Source organism: Artibeus jamaicensis, unplaced genomic scaffold, assembly GCF_021234435.1.
Source record: "Artibeus jamaicensis isolate MK-2021 breed Jamaican fruit bat unplaced genomic scaffold, CSHL_Jam_final contig_700, whole genome shotgun sequence".
NCBI lineage: Eukaryota > Metazoa > Chordata > Mammalia > Chiroptera > Phyllostomidae > Artibeus > Artibeus jamaicensis.
Genome location: NW_026521930.1, coordinates 9,072,561 through 9,092,068, shown reverse-complemented (window position 1 = coordinate 9,092,068; position 19,508 = coordinate 9,072,561). Strand labels below are relative to the sequence as shown.

General features: G+C 62.5%; 2 protein-coding genes across 2 annotated transcripts; both read left to right on the top strand.

The window, feature by feature from the left end:
* The first annotated feature begins 2,752 nt into the window (after positions 1–2,752).
* TEKT4 (tektin 4) lies at positions 2,753–8,662 on the top strand. Its single transcript, XM_053671777.1, has 6 exons — positions 2,753–3,286; positions 5,300–5,370; positions 5,785–5,928; positions 6,554–6,776; positions 7,426–7,580; positions 8,371–8,662. The coding sequence occupies exons 1-6, from the start codon at positions 2,753–2,755 to the stop codon at positions 8,585–8,587; spliced, it is 1,344 nt and encodes a 447-aa protein (XP_053527752.1). The 3' UTR covers positions 8,588–8,662.
* Positions 8,663–12,027: 3,365 nt separating this feature from the next.
* On the top strand, positions 12,028–15,113 carry C1QTNF8 (C1q and TNF related 8). The gene is made up of 3 exons (XM_037157170.2): positions 12,028–12,074; positions 13,649–13,859; positions 14,563–15,113. The coding sequence occupies exons 1-3, from the start codon at positions 12,072–12,074 to the stop codon at positions 15,111–15,113; spliced, it is 765 nt and encodes a 254-aa protein (XP_037013065.2). The 5' UTR covers positions 12,028–12,071.
* The last annotated feature ends 4,395 nt before the right edge of the window (positions 15,114–19,508 follow it).

Sequence of the window (19,508 nt, the reverse complement as noted above, 5' to 3'; positions counted from 1 at the left end):
GAGATGTCCTCTGGGAGCTCAGGGTGGAGGCCAGGGCGGACTCTGGCCCATCCTTCGGGCCCTGGGTGGGCACATTCCCTCCTAACCATCCCTGTCATCGGGGTGCCAGTCATGAAACTGTGCCGCTGCCCCCTCACCCCCACAAGCCCCACTGCAGCCTGGCGACTTCGGCCCTGCCCTCCTCTCACCTGGGTCCCGACTGGGGAGCTGGTAGAGGCAGAGAACCTCTTTGACCATGGGCAGGGAGGAAACCCACTGCCCGTTTGCCAGGGACCCAGCTGACCTGTCCTCCCTCAAATCCATCATAAAAGGGACGCTGGGGTGAGAAGGTCCACCCACGGGGTGCAGAAGGTCCAAGCTGCGGTGGGGAGACCTGGGCTTGCCCCTGGCCTGTGAGGGGACTTCCCAGAAACAGTGGGACTCATGTCCTCCCTTCCAGCTCCTGCTGAGGCCCTGGGGCTGAGGCTGAGCTGAGGGCTGTTTGGGAATCCTGCCTGCCGCCTCCCAGCTGTGTGGTCTGCCTGTGACTCAGCGTCCCTTCTGTGCACAGGAAAAGTAGACACCAGTGGCCTTGTGACAGCCAGGTGCAGGAGGCCTGGGAGGGCTCGTGCAGGGCCAGCCTGCAGGCGCTGGGGGCTGGGTGTCATATCCCCCATGATCTGCCACATTAGCTGCCTCTCCCTGAGCGGCAGCCCTGGGCCCAGGCCCCTACAGGCCTGAGTTCACGAGGGGCTGACCCCAGAGGGAGAAGCACACTGGGGAGTGTCCTCCCGGGCTGCCCTGGGAGGAAGGAGTGCCCTGTCCCTGGGGGTGAGCAAGCAGAACTGGAAGTGGTGGGGGCCACAGGGCCTCTGGACCACACTGCAGGCTCCAAGCCACTGTGCGAACTCAGCTGGAGAGAAGGGTGCCAGGCAAGGACCTCGTCCCCAGGAGCCTCGGCAGGTCCCAGGACTCAGTTTTCCAGTAGCGGATGGGATCTGGAAACAAAGAAGCCCGATAAACCAGTGTGCGCACCACCCCGTGCTGGAACGCGGCAGCGCCACCCGCCCCCAGCACACTGTGCGCGCTGCACTCCCTGCGGCCTGCCTGGGGGTTCACGCCCCGAGGACCCGTGAGGTCCGGGGGGCTGTGTAGGGTAGGAGGGAGCCAAGTGGGTACTGGTCATCCCCAGCATTGGGCATTGGGTCAGCTGTGGCCACCACAGTCCCACACGGTGGCTGGCACAACCCCGCTCCTCAGATGGGGAACAGGCTCAGAAATGGCCTGGCCACAAGGCAGATGAGGGCAGGGCCACCTCCAACCCCGGGAGTCATTGCAGAGTGTCTGGACGTCCTTGCCCCTGCACTTCCGCTTTGGACCAAAATTGCAGAGGGATGGAGGTCTGCGGTTGACAGGCCAGGGTCCAGCCTCCTGACAGGCAAAGCCCTGCTGGTCCAGCCTCACTGCAAGCCAGGTTGGCCCTGGGGCCCTGCTTTGGAGACCATGTCACAAGGTGGGCTAGAGTGGGACCGCCACACAGGCAGGACCCTCCTCCCGCCCCTTGCTGGCCTGGGGAGGTCCAAGGTCACCAAGCTCTGCTCCAGCCCCTGTGATCCTGAGGGCTCCTGGGAAGAGGGCCCAGGCATCTCGGCCACCTGCTGACCGCAGGGGAGAGTCTCAAAAGCAGGTTCTAAATAAGAGGTGAAAGTGGTGCCCTCTGAGTGGGCCGCATGTTTGCTGCCCTTGGAGGAAATCGGGGCACAAAGAGACTGGAAGACTCTCCTCAGGCCACATCAGCCCCGAGGGTCCCCTGACCTCCCGTGCATGAGAGCAGACTCTGGCTCACCCTCTCACTCTGGGTCGGGAAAGTCTCAAACTTTGGTCCCCAAAGCCCACATGTATAAAGCACCTACTCTGTGCCACGAGGTGTAAGTGCCATCAGCACAGTAAGGGGTACCACTGCGGGGGGTCAGGGCCCAGGGAGGAGGGCACTGCTGAGGTAAGGGCGGCTGGAGCCCAAGCCGATGTGTCTGAGGAGGTTCCAGGCCTCCCGTGGCCCTCCTGGGTGTGGTGCGGGGCGGATGGTGGAAGGCTGGGCTTCCCCCAGACTATGCTGGGAGGTATGGGTGTCCTGCTAGGAGGACTGGGGTTGGGGGGTCCTGTAGGAAGAGTGAGGACTGGAGGGGTCAAGGGCTTGGTAGAAGTGGGAGGACCCAAAAGCATGGCATTTTGTGGCCAATGGCGCCCTCTGCTGCCCATATGGGGTATCACCCGCGTGCTGAAATTCCCCTTCAGAATGGGGATGAGGAAGGAGGATCTGGGCCCAAGACCAAGTGTACTTCTAGCCCCCTCCCCCCACCCAGGCCTCAGCTATAAGCCTGGCCCTGGGTGGCCTTAGGGTACTGTGCCCAGGACAGAAGCCTCCTCCACGTGGAGCAGATGTAGAAATCTGACTCCAGGCTCCTGAGGGAGGCTGAATTCAACTCCTCATCAAAGATACTTCCATGGGGGAGACCCCAAAGGGACCTCTGGTCCTAGGTGCAATGCTTCCTCCAACCAGATGCCAGACAGGATGGGTGGGATGAGAGCCTGCCTGGTTCTTTAAGAGAGCCAATAGGGGAGGGTTCCTGTTGCCTAGCAACAGGAGGGCTTGGCATTTACCTGTCGCTGGGAGACCTGGAGACTTCCTACTCTGGAGACGCAGTGGCCAGAGCTGCCCCGTTGACCTTGCAAAGTTCCTCTCCCACCCACCTGTACCCAGGCCAGTGGCACCATGGCTCAGACGGATGTGCTCCTGACCAAGCAGCCGGCCCCGCAGACAATACCGGCCTGCGAGCTGCCCCTCAAGCTGTACGATGTGGCCCGAAACACAGGTGCCTACACGTCCTCAGGCCTGGCCACTGCCGGCTTCCGCACAGCCAAGTATCTGGTAGATGAATGGTTCCAGAACTGCTATGCCAGCTACTACCAGGCCTTTGCCGACCGCGACCAGTCGGAGCGGCAGCGCCATGAGAGCAGGCAGCTGGCTGCCGAGACAGAGGCGCTGGCGCAGCGAACGCAGGCAGACTCTACCCGGAAGGTGGGCGAGCGCCTGCAGGACATACACTGCTGGAAGTCAGAGCTGCAGCGCGAGGTGGGGGAGCTGGTTGCAGAGACTGAGCTGCTGCTGGCCCAGAAGCAGCGGCTGGAACGCGCCCTGGATGCCACCGCTGTGCCCTTCTCCATCGCCACCGACAACCTGCAGTGCCGCGAGCGCCGCCAGCACCCTGACCTCGTTAGCGACTTTGTGGAGAAGGAGCTGCTGAAGGTGTGAGCCCCTTTGGCTTTCAGGGATCCACAGACCCAGGCCACCCTCACCTCTCTGCAGGGAGAATGACCTGCCTGGAACCTGATGGTGGACACGAGTGTATCCCCAAAACACAGGCTGGCAGAGGCCTTGGTGCCCATGCCCCTCTGCACACATAGGAACAGAGAGGCTGGCTCTGTACGTAGGTTAGGGACCAGAACTGGCTGGGTGCTGGGGCGACCCAGGCAGAGGGGAGGGTCAGGGCTCAGACTCCCCAGGAGGCAGGTGTCCCTGCCACCAGGAGTGTCTCTGGTCTGACCTTCCCGCAGCCTGGGTCTCACCATAGGCTTGGGGTAAGGCCAGGCTCCCTTCAGGGAGCACTGCAGCCCATTCACGCTGGGTTAGGGGCCTGTGTCCTGGGAGCCCCAGCATGGGGCTCCAGCACATATGGGGACTTGGGCTGAGGCTCGGCCCCCTGTAGCGTCCACTGGAGTGGGGGCAGGGCGGAGGCTGTGGCAGGATTTGCACCTGGGACATTGCACCTGGGACAGTGTTGGGGACATTTGCCTGTTGATGGGACAGTCAGAGGCTGCTGAGGCAGGGCGGGGCCCAGCCAGTCCATCCCCTGAGCCCTGACACCCCTTTACATAAACCCCGAGGATGGAGAGGGGCCTGAGCTGAGTCCTGGGGGCAGCCGCCTGAGATCTGGAGCATGTGCAGGGTCGGGGGGCCTTTCTTGGTCCCTGCATCCAGTGGATGGTCCCTTGGTCACCTCAAGTTCTGCTACCTGATAGGCAGCCCCTTGGGTCACCCTGATCATGCAAATTAAGCCTGACCCTGAGCTTCAAGAGGCTAAGTCCTCCCCACCGGAGGATACCGGTGGTGGAAATCCAGGCACCAGTCAGTGGTATGATGTGGATGGGGTAAGAATCGGGGGGAGGCTACATTCATTCCACAAGGATTCCCCCCACCTGGCAGAATCTGTCCTGAGAAAGCCCCATTAGAATCAGGGGGTTACCCAGCCCAGGTAGGGTTACCCTTGGTCCTGGTGAGGCAGAGTTCCCACACCTTTCAGAGCCTGAGGCTTTATCTATGAACAGGCTGAAAGAAGTGGGCATGTGTGAGATTCAGAGAGACAAACAGCTGTCCCAGAGGCTCCAGACATCCCTTGCACTGTCCCCGAACGCTCTGGCCGGAACCCTGAGTCCTGCCCCTCACCCTCCCACCTTCCCCCAAGTCCCCAACTCCCTCCTCGGCCCCCAACAATTGACCCCCTACACCCAGCTGCTCCAGAGCTCCCCAGTCTCAGGCTGTAGCCCCTCCGTCCTGAGCCAAGGCCAATGGCCCAGTATCGCCTGAGCCACTTGAGCAGTTCACGAACAGGAACACAGACCAGGGGACAGACCCAGACACACTTGCGTTTGGTGCAGGACTGGAGGCAAAGATTCAGATCGGGGGAAAGGAAATGGAGCTGTTGAGGTAGCAGCATAAAGACAGGCAGGGAATCTGTCGTGGGTGATGTGGGGAAGGTCTCTTTGCATCCACAACCCCAAGGGGTAGCCCTGCCCAGAGGAGCACCTGCTCCCAAGGGCCCTAGGTCCTCAGAGACCGGAGGCCTGGCTGTCCAGGGGCTGATGCCCACAGTGCCCTGGGTAGGCTACGGGGACAGCCCCCTGAGTCCAGGGGGTACTGGTGCCAAACGAGTGGGAACAGCCCCTGGGTGACCCTCCCAGCAGTCCTTCAAAGCCCCCGAAAGAAAAGACCCTATGCTGAATAGAATATTGAAAAACACCAAATAAACCTTGTGAGGAAGAGCAGGATTCATGCCCCATTTTCCAGGAAAAAGACCAGGGGTCAACAAGTCCCAAGGCCAAGGCCATTCAGCCAGAGATCAAGTGACAGCTGAGCCCTCCACTCCCCTGGACATTACCCTAAGCTTCAACCCCTCCTGGGCATTTCAGAGGCTGACTGTGGGCCCACAGCAGCCCTGTCTGCCGCCACAGCTTTACTAGGGGTGTGCGGTTCCTCCCCCAGGAGGCTGAGCTCATCCGGAACATCCAGGAACTGCTGAAAAGGACCATCATGCAGGCTGTGAACCAGATTCGGTGGGTCTCCAGCTGGCAGGATGACCCCCCCACCGTCCCCCCACCCGTTAGACTGGCTTTGAGCATGAAGTCAGGGTGATCTGGCTCTGAGGCTCAGAAAGATGGGACCTTGCTCTAGGTCACAGCCGGGAGTGCCTGCTGGGCAGGGGCCCCAGGTGGGTGTGGAAGTAGCGGATTCCTGCATGGCTTGGGGGACCTGGGTGTCCACGTAGCCCAGGCCAGCCTCCTGGGGAGGAAGGGGCAGCTGCTCTCGGACACTGCTGGCTAGGTGGGCCTTGAGTCCTGAGGACTCCACACCAGGCAGGTATATGCCTATGGCATGGGGCGGGGCGGGGGGCTTGCCCTGCAGCGTCCCAGTAGGCCCGGCTTCCCCAGCCCTCTGCACAAACTCAGGCTCCTCTCCGCTGCCCCCAGGCTGAACCGGGAGCACAAGCACGTGTGTGAGATGGACTGGTCTGACAAGGTGGAGGCCTACAACATTGATGAGACCTGCGCTGGGTACCACAACCAGAGCACGGAGGTGCAGTTCCACCCGCACTCCACTAAGTTTGAGGAGAGGTGGGCCACCCCATCCCCTCCCAGTGCTCCTCCCCTAGTCCCCACACCTTTACTCTTGCAGACCGCCCCCCCACCCCGGCCCCGCCTCAGGTCCTGGCTCCTCCCCAGCGCCCCTCGCCCCTGGGGCTCTCACCAAAGATAGCCCCCTTGAAGCTCTTCTGCTCCCGAGGATGGGCATGATCAGGATCCCTGCCCAAGTGCCCACCACCACACAGTCAGCAGAGGGGCTGGTGGAGCTGCAAAGGGAGACAGGACCAGGGGTTGGGGGCTGCCAGAAACGGGGATGAGATGGGGGTGGGGAGTGGAGGAGGGACGGCAAGCCTGGGAAACAAGAACAAAGACGACTGACTTGCAGGTCCACGAGAGGCCGGCAGGGGGAGCTAGGCCACCCCATTGTAGCGCAGCAGGGCTGGACGCGGGGAAAGCTGGACGCAGAGCGGGCGCAGGGAGGCGCTGGAGGGCGCTGGGCATTGCTGTGGTTGTGGTCACAGGAGGCGCGGTGAAGCACTGTGGCTGGGCGTCGGGGGGTGGGGCATGGTCTGTGCTGGGAGCCGGGGACAAGGGGTGGGCCTGGTGGGAACCGGAACAGTTGGCAGGGTGCCCACCGGCCGCTTCCACCCCGCAGCGCCTCCACGCCCGAGACATGGGCCAAATTCACACAAGAAAACTTGGTCCGCGCCGAGCGCGAGCGCCTGGCCTCCTGCAACCTGCGGGAGCTCATTGACTGCATCCTGCGGGACACTGCCGAGGACCTGCGACTGCAGTGCGACGCGGTGAACCTGGCCTTTGGGCGCCGCTTGGAGGAGCTGGAGGACGCACGCCACAAGCTAGAGCATCACCTGCACAAGGTGCAGACAGACGCACCCAAACCACACCCGTGGCCATGTCCAGAGCAGCCCGGAGTTCTGGGTGCCCATAATCAGAGAGACACTAGGCTCCTTGTGCCCTCCACCCCTGGCCCCTGTTCTGGCTACTATGCCCGGGTCACAACATAGCCTCGCCCCTGCCCCTCCTCTTGCCCTCCCATTCTGAGGGACCTCAGAGGCAGGGCTCCCCTCACTAAGCCAGTGAAAAATTAGGTGATGTCAGAGGTGGTCTAGTGGAGTGACCAACCAGGAGAGGCTGTCAGGTACGAGCAGGAGGAGAGAAGAGGGGAGGAGGTGGTCTGGGCCTGCCAGGGCTCTCACCCCTGACACGGCCTGTTAGGGTGGCCTGTGCTCCAAGTGTCTCTGGTTGTTGGCTAGGGTCAGGGCTGGAGACTGCAGGGCCGGGGGAGTTCAGGCCAGAGCTGCCAGACAACAGGCTTTGCTGTCAGCCCAGCCCCCAGGTGCCCTTGGGCAGGTCGAGGCAGCTGTGCGTGCCTCCCTGCCTGCTCGCCTCCTCCAGAGCCAGTGGGCAGGTTGCTTCCTGGGCCCAGCTCCAGGGCTCAGGGAGGAGGCCAGGTCCATTCTGGCAGCCTGCTTTGCCTGGGGCCCATGGGGACTGTCTCGTGTACAGACGCTTCGAGAGATAACAGACCAGGAGCACAACATGGCCGAGTTGAAGCAGGCCATCAAGGAAAAGGAGGTGCCACTGAAGGTGGCTGAGACTCGCCTGTACCAGCGCTCGCACCGGCCCAACGTGGAGCTGTGCCGGGACACCGCCCAGCTCAGGTACAGCCCTGGAGCGGGTCGGGCCACCGCCCCCGACCCAGGCCCCTGCAGGCCCCCCTCAGCCCCAGGGACCCCCATGAACACCCCTGCCCTGTACACACAGACCCACAGATGTGTTGAGGGGACACTGGGGCCTCAGACCAACACAGCTCATGCAAGCAGGCATTTGCATGTCCCCACTCCCACCCAGCCCTCTGGACACTGCACAGGCCCTGGGGGTCACTGTGTCAGGGCTTTGAGTGCCCGGGACAGTGGGGCACTTCCCACTCCACCCAGTGCTGTGCCATCTTCCCAGTGAGGAGTCTCGGGGTCTCAGAGGCTGAGTCCCCCTGCGTCACGGACCAGTCCACACCTCTGAAGTCACAGGGCCCACAGCCTGGGCTGGAGCCGTAGGTGGGATCCTGTCTTTTGTTTTTCTGACTCAGGGAGTGCCCCTCTGCCCCTGTGAGCAGAACGACCCCGCTGCCCCCACCCAGCTCGCCTTGGCCTTGTCTCTTGGTTTGTTCAGGAAATGGGCTTTACTCAGCTCCGCGGGCGTGTCCAGCCTGCTTCCAAACGCCAGGAAGAGAATGCAGCACGGGGAGCCTTCGGGCCTCTCCCGGCCTCGGTCACTCCCCTTCTCTGCTTGTGGGCTAACACTGGGGACCTTTGGGGTCTTTTACGTGTATCTGGGCCAAGACCCCCCGCCAGGGTTTCTAGCCTCTGAATCTCAGGCCTCGCCCCTCCCATCCCGAAGGCCCAGTGTTCTGGTAACGGCCCAGCTCACACCTCCTTCCTCCATATCCCCCAGGCTGGTGAGCGAGGTAGAGGAGCTGAACATGTCCCTTTCAGCACTGAGGGAGAAGCTTCTAGAAGCAGAGCAGTCACTGCGCAACCTGGAGGACACGCGCATGCGCCTGGAGAAGGACATCGCCGTCAAAACCAACAGCATCTTCATCGACCGCCAGAAGTGCATGGCCCACCGTGCCCACTACCCCACCGTCCTCCAGCTGGCTGGTTACCAGTGACCCAGGCTGGTGCCACAGAAAGCGGCCCCCTGTCCTCGGCCAGACACAGGCAGGCACCTGCCCCCCACCCCTCAAATAAAGAGCATGTTAGCTTTCCACTTGTGGCGTGGGCTCTGAGTAGAGCCTTGGAAGGGGCGATTCCTCGTGCGCAGGGCGGGCCCGGTTACCACCGTGGAGAGGGGTCAGCCGAGGTTGGTAGAAACCCTACCTCATCACATCACTCAAGCTAACCACGTGAGACCAGGTCCCTCCCCAGCTCCAGCCATAGCCCAGGCCTAGACGGTCTCTCTGCCCATCTGGACCACCTGCAGGATGCTTCAGAGTGAGGGTCCCCTCTCATCCCACCAAAGCCATACCACTCGTAACAGCCTCTGGTTGTTGCAACAATAACCTGCTCTTGGCCTTCCGTGGGCCCTGGATGTTGTCATGGCAAGGCTCTCCCCTCGCCAGTGGGAGGGGAGCCTGGGGCGGAGGTGTCAGGACGTACCACTAGCCTGCCTCTTCCCTGAAGGACTCCACCTGGGGGCTTCCGGCATCCGAGGTGCCTCAATACCCCTGGATGGTGCCGGGCCCCTGGGAAAACCCTCAGGACCTCTCCCTGCACCTGGCACAGGGCAGGCACCGGGGAAGGCAGACCCTGGCTTGGGAGGCGGGAATGTCTGGAGGGCCTTCATGCCCAGCCACCTTGGTTACCTTTGGGTGGCCAGTCTCCTTGTCCAGCACCCTTCTCAGCCGGCTAGTGAGTCAGGCAGGGGTGTGGCTGCAAGGAAACTGCAGAGTCCCTGCTACCCAGTTGGTGCCATACCACTCTGCACCCTGCGGCCACTTCTCTGGTCGGAACGGTGCTCCCCAGGGAGGGCCAGGCACTTTGTGGGGAGGTGGGGTGGCAGTGAGGCTCCCCTTGTTGTGCCTCCCCGCCCTCACCTGCCCACTCTCAACACCCCCTCCCTCCCCCCACTGCTGCCTCTTCACCAGCAGCAGCTCATAGACAGGACTCTCCGGGACACTGCCATTAAGAGGCCCGGAGATAATGGCTCCCACTGCGCCGACTCCTGCCACTTAGACCCCGTTACCACCCTGTGGCCAAGGCGGCGTCCCCATCAGTGCTGCTGGCTGCCCTGTGCAGGTTTCCTGAAGGGTGGCAGCTGATGGGAGCCCAGTGAGGGGGGCCGTTTGAAGCTCATTATTTCCAGAGCTTGGCGGTGAGACCAGGCAGGGAGGGTGACAGGTGGGGTACCGGGGGCCGCCTGACTGCTGGGCTTCGCTGTGCGGTTCTCTGTGAGGCTGGAAATTGTGTCATCCTGTGGAGAGCACTGACCGGGCCCCGGAGCGGCACCATGGCTCCAGGCAGCAAGTGAAATTCTCTGTGGGGCTTGGGGTGGGGGTGGACAGCTATGTCCACCCCAAGCTGGCCAGTTGCCAACAGTAGAAATTCAGCCTCTGCAGACCCTTTGTGGGCAGCTGACCACATGGGGCCACAGCAGCCGCCGCCCCGCCGTTGTCACGGAGATGTCGGGCAGCACGTCTAAGTGATGGCTATTTCTGTCCAGAAGCCTCGTCCTCCTGCCACCCGCTGAGTCACCTGCGGTGCTTGCTGACCACCCCCGTGCAGGGCCTGGCCGGCCTGCCGGGGGCAGTGGTGCACCCAGCCCGGGCCCCAAAGGCCTTCGCTCAGCCCCCACCCACCTGGCACGCCAGGCGCACTGAACTCCCCGCATCCTCCCCGAAGGGGGGGCTCACGGTGAACGCCCACCTCCCTTCTGGGGGGCTGCTTTGCCTGTTGGAGTCGGGGCGTGGGCAGCGGGAGCACGGGGTCAGACATCAGCCCCACAGCGTGGTGAAGCTTCTGGCATCCTGACGGCTGTGCCTCCCCCATGCCCATGCCGCACAGGGTCCACTCCCTGCACTTCTGGGCCCGTGGGTACGCACTTGCAGGTGGGAAATCAAGGCTCGGAGGCAGGGGGCAGCAGAACTTGGGCACCTGCCTCCCTCTGGGGGCCTCAGAGGTAACAGCTGTGTGGGCAGAGAAGAGCCCCCAGCCTGTCCTGGGCCCACAGACTCCACAGGGACATGGCGATGAGAGGCAGGGCCCTGGCCATGCATGGCCTTGAGTGCCGCCTGCTGAACTGCCTCGGGTCTCAGAGGCAGACCACAAGGCACAGGGGCTGCAGGGAGGCAAGTCAGCACTCAGGGCCTGCGGCTTCACTCCCCCTCTGTCTGTGCCACCTTCCAGGTGAAGACAGCTGTCCCCAAAGGGAGTGGCAGGGCCTGCCGGAGTAAGCTGTCATCTCCTGGGGGTGGGGCCAGTCTGGGAACTGGCTCCAGCTGGTGCAGCTCCCACCACAGCCCTCACCAGTCCCAGTCACCCTTAGCCTGGCATAGCAAGGCCCCCACAGGTGGGGCCACCGCAGCCTCCCTGGCCCCTCCCATTCGTGCCCCAACCTGGCGGTCAGTGAGGAGGGCCGGGGGTGGGGAGCTGTGGAGAGAACTGAGCCTGTGGCTGGGCCCGGATAGCAGGAATGGGTTCCTGCAGCAGCTTGTCTCCCAGGCCACGGCTGGTGCCTGCCCCACACGGGGCCTGGCTTGGTGTGAGGGGCGTACACTTCCCAGGAATTGCATGTCCTCATGTCCACAGGCCAGGGCACAGGGTTCTGCACCTGGGTCCCATACCCAGCTATCCAGACTCAAAGCAGGGACCAGGCTAGGCCTCAGCGTGGGCTCAGCTTCAGGTTCATGGTGGGTGGAACCCTTGCCTGTCACTCCCTGGGAGGCCCTGTGAGTCATTCCCACTGGTGGGCATAACAGGGACAAAGCCCTTACCCGCTGACAGGGTAGGCCGATGCTGAGTGCCCCCCAACAGGGTGCCGTGCAGGCTTCTCCGTCTGCTGGGCCCCCTGACCTGGCAGAGCAGAGGCAGAGGCCATGGGCCTGCATAGACACTGCTCCTCTGGGCTCCGTCCTTCAGCCCCAGCCCTTACTTCCCAGCCAGAGACAGGAGGTTGTCCCTGTCACTAGCTGGTCCCTGGTCTGCCCTGCCCCACTTTGGCCTCTGTCCTCCTGATCAGTGTTCTCCTAGCTGCAACTCTGGCCTCTCCTGTCCCACCCTAAGTCACTGCACCCTAAATGGAGGAGGCGGCCAGCCCATGGCACCATACCCCAACCTGCCAGTCCCTGACCCCAGGTCCCCAGGCCTACACCATGGCACAGGGCTGGAAGGAGGACCCTGGAGCCCCTGTGGCAAGGCTGTGCAGGCCCTTTGGCAGGTGGCCAGCTGGCAGAGGGAGGCCAGTGGCAGGCGGCAGGGCCCTGTGAGCCTCCTACAGGGAGTTCTGAAGCTGGCTGGAGGCCTGTTGGTCTTGGATGGCCCAGGGGAAGCCGTGGGCGCCTGGCTGGGGTGGGTGGGGGGACATGAAAAGGCTCTTTCACAGGCTGCTGGGGCAGTGACGCTGGAGACAGCCAGACAGGCAGCAGCACCGACCGTGAAATGGTAACAGGGAGCAGGGGGCGCGCTGGGTATTCATAGCCACCCTGGGCAGGATGGGCTTGCAGGCGTCTGTGCTCCCCCTAGACCCCAACAGGAGGGAAGCTCCAACCTAGGCTGTATTCGGGGCAGGCCAGGCGGCCAGGATGCCCAGGACCCCGGACTGCCGGTGGGACAAGGTGGGGCTCCAGTGGCACAGGTGGGATCCCTTGGAGACACCCACCGCTGTCAGATCCCTGCGTGGGAGGAATCCAAGGGGGCCTTGCAGGGTCTCCTGGGCTCTGGGGGGTGGGGTGGGGTGGGGAGGTGGGTGGAGAGATGGGGGTCCCATCTGCCAGGGAAGGTAAGCTTGAAAGTGGGTCCCAGACCCTCTGTGCAAGAGGAAGGACTTTGCCCAGGACCGATGTTCTAGAGGGCTCCCTGGAGGAGGCTGCCTGGGTCTTCGCTCAGCAAGGTTGGGCTACAGGGAGGAGGGGTGACCCTCACCTCAAACTCTGACCTTTGGCTGAGCCTCCTGGGTGCAGCCTCTGGAGAGACCAGGATGGGCAAGACTCACTTGCTGGGGGTAAACTGAGGCCCAGGTGCATGCAGGGCTCACCCAGGGGCCCCAGTAGCGGCTGGTTGAACCGGGAAGTGGTGCCCCTCCTGGCATGAATAGGCCAGGGGTTGGGGTGTCCCAGGGAAGGGTTTGAGAAGGCGAGAGGCCCGGGACTGGTGGGTGTTACACACCATCTTTTCCATGACAGGGTGAAGGGTCACATGAGGTAGCCCTTCCTCTCTCCCCTGGGAGCACAGGACTAGGGTGCTGCTCTCTGCCCAGCTAGGCAGCAGGCAGAAGTGGCCCCACGTAGGCCCCTCCAAACCTGGGACCCAGGCCCATCCTCAGAGGTCGGGGTACTGCCCTTCTTTGAAGCTGCCCCACCCCAAGGGCTCTTCGAGCCTACAAAAGGGTGGGGTTTCAGAGGGCTGAGTCTGAGCCCCCCTTTGCCGAGGCAGCTCCCGTTGATCTGCCAGGCGTCGGGTCCCCATACACGAGGGCTTTGGGGACCAGGGCTGCCAGGCTGCAGGCAGTTAGGGTGCCTGCTACATTGGAGAGTTAAGGCCCTCGGAGGCGTTGGGGCCACAGAGGGAGCAGCCCCTTAGAACCTGAAAACACCAACTCAGACTGGGTGGGGCTGCCGAGGCCACTTTGCTAAGGCCTCTAGGAGGGCAGGTGTGAGTGGTCCCCTGTGCAGGCCCCTCAGATGGGTGGTGGCCCTGGTGGTCCTGCAGGAGGATTCTGAGGCCACAGCCAGGCCTGGGTGAAAGAGTGTGGGGCTCCACCAGGAATGTCTGTCAGAGGTGGGGCGCTTAGAATCGGAGAAGGGTGAGCCAGGCCTCTGTCTGGGGCAGGATGAGCTCCGGCCCTGCCCACTGCGGCGCCTCAAGGGCCCCCTGCTGTGACCCACATAGGTCCCATCTGCTAGCTCCCTAGAGAAGGGGGCACGGCTGGCTGCTGTGGGGTCGGGGGGTGGCGCTCGGCGGGGCATCTCCTTCTCAGACACCCTCTCCTTCTCCCCACTCCACTCCCTGTCTCCTAGGCTGTGGTCCAGATGGCGGCACCTGCCCTCCTGCTCCTCCTGGTGCTGCCCGCCTGGCCCAGCCTGGGGCTGCCCCAGCGGCCGTGTGTGACCTGCTGCAACCTGGCCTGGCCTCCAGCTGCCCCCGGCTCATTCACCCCTGGGAGTGATGGGGAGAAGTGGGTGCAGCTGCCCTACGTGCGACCCACCATCGACCTCTCGGTCCTCAAAGGTGAGTGTCACAGAGAGGTGGGCCACCCTGTGCCCTGCCCCACAGGGACACCCACACTGAGGGACATAGGAAAGGGGGCCAGGAGAGCAGGGCAAAGCTCGGAGGCCCTGATTTACCAGAGTGGCCCTGGGAAGGCACCTGGGGCCCGGCCAGGCACAGTGAGCCCTGGCTCTCTGCTCACAACTGCCTCGTAAAGGCCGTCAGTCCCCCAGCCGGCCCCTCAAACAGGAGCAAGATGGCCTGGGAGGGGACTGTGAAGAGAGGGGAACCGAGGCTCCCTTCAATCTGTTTACCCAACCTGCATGAGCCCTCCTAGGCCCAGCGCCCACCAGAGGTCGGACAGGGAGGGCTGGGACCCCATGGGAAAAGGCAAGAGAGACGGAGCTCGAGGGGCACCGTCCTGGGGCAGACAGCAGGCCACAGGCGGTTGGACTTGAGTAACAACTTCCTAGCCCTCTCGTCTTTCAGAGCCTAGCTGGGACCCTTCCTTGGGCTGCTGCCTGGACTGTCACCAATCCCCTGTTCTACCGACCCCACTCGATAGTCTGCATGGGCCCCAGAACAGCCACAACTTTGGGGTGCGGCTCCTCATTGCCCTGCACCCATTGGACAGAAGCTGGGGATGTGAGGTCCCTCAAAGGGCCAGGTGGTTAGCAAGTGGATCCTGAGCCTTGACCAGAGGCTTCTGCTTGCTCCCCTGCAGGTGAGAAGGGCAAGACAGGGGTCAGAGGTCGCCCTGGGAGAAGTGGAAAGGAGGGCCCTCCAGGATCCCGGGGCCTCTGGGGTCACAAGGGCCAGAAGGGGCAGACGGGGCTGCCCGGCACCCCGTGCCAGCGAAGCTACGCAGCCTTCTCAGTGGGCCGGCGTGAGGGGCTGCAGAGTATCAAAGCCTTCCAGGCTGTGCCCTTTGACACAGAACTGGTGAACCTGCACGACGCCTTTGACCTGGTGTCTGGCCACTTCCTCTGCACTGTGCCTGGCGTGTACTTCCTGAGCCTCACTGTGCACACCTGGAACTACAAGGAGACCTACCTGCACATCATGTGCAACTGGCAGGCGGCCGCCGTGCTGTACGCGCAGCCCAGCGAGCGCAGCGTCATGCAGACCCAGAGCCTGCTGCTGCCGCTGGCCTCAGGTGACGTGGTCTGGGTGCGCACGTTCCAGCGTGGTCAAGACAACGCCATCTACGGTGAGCGTGGGGACCTCTACGTCACCTTCAGCGGCCACCTGGTCAAACCTGCCACCGAACTTTAGCTGCCTCAGCGACCCCACCCTGCCACTGCCATCCCTGGACAGCACTCATGCCCTGGACACCCCAGCCTGGCCCCGCCCTCATGGATGAGACCAATACCGGCAGTGTCTGAGCTATGACTGTGTGCACTGATTGAGCACCGACTGCATGGAGACACTGAGTGGAGCGGTGTGACAGGAGCGAGAGAGACTCTGGGCTGGTCTGGTGGGAGGGGTACAGACTAAGGGTTCATATCAAACGGTTCCAGAGGGAGACCTGGGCACGCACGGGTGTGCAACAGGCTGGTGGGACGTCTCTAGATGCTGCCGAGTTTGCCTTCTGGTTGAGCAATCATTTTACTTATAAAGGGCTGTGCCAACACCACCGCCTTGGAGACATTTATAAAGCACCTACTGGGTGCCAGGCTGGACACTGGGGAGGCCTGGGGTCAAATGCAGGCATTAGCGCTCTTGGAGCTGATTCTAGCAAGACCAATGCTGGATTCTGTGGGTGTCAGAGGGCGGTGAATGGGAGGGGACGCAAATCTTTGGTCAACACAGAGTCCTGCTCAGGGGGCTGATTTTCTGGGGCTCCTGGAGTTCCCTTGCTTGTCTGGAATGACCATACATCGATGTGCACCAGAGCCTGTGGAAGCCCCAGGGAGCCTCACACCTCACGCTTAGACACGCTACAGTCGGGGCCTGGTGCCGAGGAGCTGTCACTGGGCCCAGGCCCAGCCCTGCAGGTGTGCATGTGGGTGGAGCTTCCCCATCCTCACTGCACAGGAGGCCTCGGTCCACCCGGCAGGTTGAAGCCATCAGGCTGCCCCACCCTGCAGTCCCCTCTGAGTCTGTTTCTTTCCTGCCACGTGTCCTCTGGCCATTCCAGAACCTCCTGCCCAGCCCCTTTGGCCCATCACTGCTGCCACCTCTGTGCGGCCTCCCCTGGCATCTCCACCCGTGGCTGCACCCCCCTGAGCAAAGGTTCTGGGGCAGTGAGGCCTTTGGGGCTCTGGCAGGAGCGGCGTCTGGAACCATCAGAGCCTGCGGGGCTAGCTGAGGTCCCGGGCCCTGTGGAGGTGGCTGGAGTTGCAGGCTGGCCAGCTGAGCAGGAGGTGTCAGAGCCCTCATAGAAGGAGGGTCCTGAGGCCACCAGCTCGGGTGCAGGAAGTGGTAGGAGGTGGCTGGTGGCAGCCCCAAGCCCCTTTCTCCCAACAACGTGCCAGGAGCAGGCTGCCTGCCAAGTGGCCTGGGGCTGTATGGGAGCTGGACAGGCCCAGGACCCCCTCTATCCTTACCCACCTTTGGGGCCCAGGGCCCACAGGGAGCCTGGCCTGGCATGTGCTCCCCTCTTCCCACTCCCAGCAGGACCCCAGCCCATTATGAAACGAACCTCACATGCGTCCTGCCCTGGGGCTGGGGAACTTTCTCAGGAGAATGACCAGCTGATGGGGGGAGGCTAGAAAGGGGTGGGGACCCACACCTCCTGTGCCCGCACTGAGGGGGTTACGGTGGGAACACGGTAACCCTCCCCTGACACCACGCAGCTCAGTCATTCCAGGGGAACACAAACCCCTGAGCCGAGGTTGGTCCAGGAGCCTGCCCACCCACTGATGTGCAAAGAGCCGAGGGAGGGGACAGGGTCACAAAGGCCCAGACAAGTGCAGAAATGGAGGTCGGCAGGGTCTGCAGAGCCCTCAGTGTGTGCAGTGCTCAGAGCTGGCACTCCACTGACGGGACTGTCCCCATTCACTGTGGCCTGGACAGAGGGCTGCTGTCCTTGCAGGGCCTGCCTGTCTGCAAGCAGAGGGGCCCTCTGCCAACTGCCCACCCTGAAGCCTGGGCCTGCAGCCTCCTGAGCAGTGGGCACATCTCAGCACAGCACAGATCCTACCTGCACGTGTCCACGTGCTCCTGCTCACGGCCTGGCCCACGAGGGCTGTGCGGGTGTGACCTTAGGGGCTGCCACCTCAGGCCAGCACTGGGTGAGGAAGGCAGGCTTCCTGCAGCCCCAGGCACGAAATGCTCATGTCCCACATTCGGGCCTGCAGCTCCACAGGGAAGCAGACCTGGGTGGGGCGGTGACTCCAAACCCCCAGTGCCAGACCAGGGCATCCCCACTGGGTCTTGGGTTCAGACAAAATAGGACCCTGCCCTGAAAGAGCCACAGATGAGGTCAGGACAGGCAAGTGTCTGTGCTCTGAGACCCAGCACCTCAGGGGACTCAAAGGGGACCCTTGACATGGGAACCTTGAGGCTGGACCAGGCCCTCCATTGTACACAGCGGGTAGCAACAAGGCTCCCTGTAGCCGAGGATGAGGGGCAGAACACTGTGGGCTGGTGCAGCCTGACCCAGCTAGAAGCAGGAGGGTTGAGAGGGGCCCTGACTGCTGAGCTGGACTGAGCCTTAGGCTGCACTTTGGCCCTTCGGCCTGTGTTGTTTTATGGGTGGGGTAGCCGGAAACGCCCGGGGTACCTGGCAACCCATGGGCACATCAGGAGCTAGTGCTAATGGGCGATACCGTGGCAGGGAGGGTTCTGCTATAGAGATAAAGGTGTCTGAACAGGAACAGGCGTCTGCGGGAGGAACTGGAAGGACTCTGGACTCCCTCAGTCCTCCTAGACCCTGGACTCCCCCTCCCAACCTGACCAGGAACCCCAGACCCTCTGTGTGTTGTGGGCCAGCCTGGCCAGGAGGGACGGGGGTGCGGGGAAGCCCCTGTCTGCTGACGCCAAACAAAGCCCGTGCTCTTTCCAGCCAGCCTGGTGCTGAGGGCCCTGGAGCAGCAGTGGTGGAGCCTAGAGTGCAGCGCCAGGACCTGCCCTGGGCAGGGGAAGTCTGCAGGCCGCAGCCACTCTGCCTCCTTCTAACCTCATGGCACAAACCCAGCCATTAGAGCGGCCTGGGCAGGCGGGCGCTGGGGCGGCCTGGCCAAGCTTTGAGGGGCAGGCCCTGCTCCAAGCTGCCGACTCAGGAGGCCAGAGTAGATCTGGCCAAGAAGGGCATCTGACTACCTCCAAGTGCCAAAGTGCCGCATCCTCAGAGAATAGGGCTGGTGTGGAGGCGACTCTCGACTGCGGCCACACCCTCGCTGAGAGGTACACGCTAGGAAACAGTCCAGAGGACAGGGCCAGAGAGTCTAGGACAAGAAGGCAGTGCTGGCGTCACCCTCACACCCTCTGGGCTCGTTTATTAAAAACACACACAAACAGTGACCGAGAACTGCAGGCAGGGTGAGACAAACTCGCCCTCTGCAAGGTGATCAAAGATGACCTTGGTTAGAGGCCAGAGGCACGAAAATCAATGAATGAGGCTGGCTGCTGCCCTGGCCACTGAGGGGACACAAGGGGGATCCACCGCAGTCAGAGTAGCAGGAGGGGAGCCCCCGCTGTGTGGCTCGGTGGTGATCTGGAATGAACACGCCTGTGCCAAGAGAAAAAAGCTGGAAAAGCGAATACAGGGAAAGCCCTGCAACCTTCTCCTGAGAGATGGGATCCTGTCTGGGAGCCAATTTATCCATATTAGGTTTCTCTGCTTAGTGGAATTCCAATAAAACATCAGTTTTTAAAATTTAGGTGAAATTCACATACCAAAATTCACCATTTTAAAGTGAGCAACTTCAGTGGCTTTTGCACTTTCCCAGTGTTGTGCAATTGCCACCTCTATGTCCAGAATATCCTCACCATCCACAAAGAAACCCCATTAGCAGTCTCTCCGTAACCCCTCCCCTAGCCCCTTCGCCTGTGCCTGCAAATGTAGAGGAACAGACCCCCTTGGAAAGGGCCTCACCCCCACCCCAGGCAGGAGTCAGGGGAGGGAGGTCTGCTCAGATGCAGCCCTAGCGCACCCCCCCCCCCACGCAGGCCCAGATGGTGCCCTCCGACCTCCATCAGCACAAACCTGGCAGAAGCACAGTTGCAACCTCATCTCCAAGTACAGGGCAGAGCCTGAAGGAGAAGCGAGAAGGTGCGCCTGGCACCGGGAGGAGCAAGGTGCCTGGAGCAGGGTGAGAGCCCCAAGACAGGGAAAGGCAGGGAGAGGGACCCTCCCCAGGCTACCAGGCAGTCACAGGACCTTCAAGGTAAGGCTCCCACCTGGGCAGAACCCTCATCATTCAATGTCACTCGGTTCTTCATTCAACAAAACACCCTTCAGAGCTGTCGTAGCTAGACCAGCCCTCAGGAGCCAGGATGGCATCGGCCAGGCAGTGCCCTTGGCCTTGGTGGAGGGGAGGTGGCAGTTGGGCTTGGGGAGGCAACCCTGCCCCCGAGGCCAGGTGGAGGAGGGGCGGATGTGGATCTGGCTGTCTCCCCAGGTCTCCATCTCCATCTAGCCCTGAGATCCACGTTTCTGCCGGAGCCCTGAGAAGTGACCAGTGAAGATCCTATTTTCAATGTCATCCAATGGTTCTGACACCC

Bases quoted from the DNA above. Each gene is read 5' to 3' on its own strand.
- TEKT4 (XM_053671777.1), top strand. From the start codon at position 2,753: ATGGCTCAGACGGATGTGCTCCTGACCAAGCAGCCGGCCCCGCAGACA. The intron at 3,287-5,299 runs GTGTGAGCCCCT...TTCCTCCCCCAG, and splicing joins TGGAGAAGGAGCTGCTGAAG to GAGGCTGAGCTCATCCGGAA. The intron at 6,777-7,425 runs GTGCAGACAGAC...TCTCGTGTACAG, and splicing joins TAGAGCATCACCTGCACAAG to ACGCTTCGAGAGATAACAGA.
- C1QTNF8 (XM_037157170.2), top strand. The intron at 13,860-14,562 runs GTGAGTGTCACA...GCTCCCCTGCAG, and splicing joins CGACCTCTCGGTCCTCAAAG to GTGAGAAGGGCAAGACAGGG.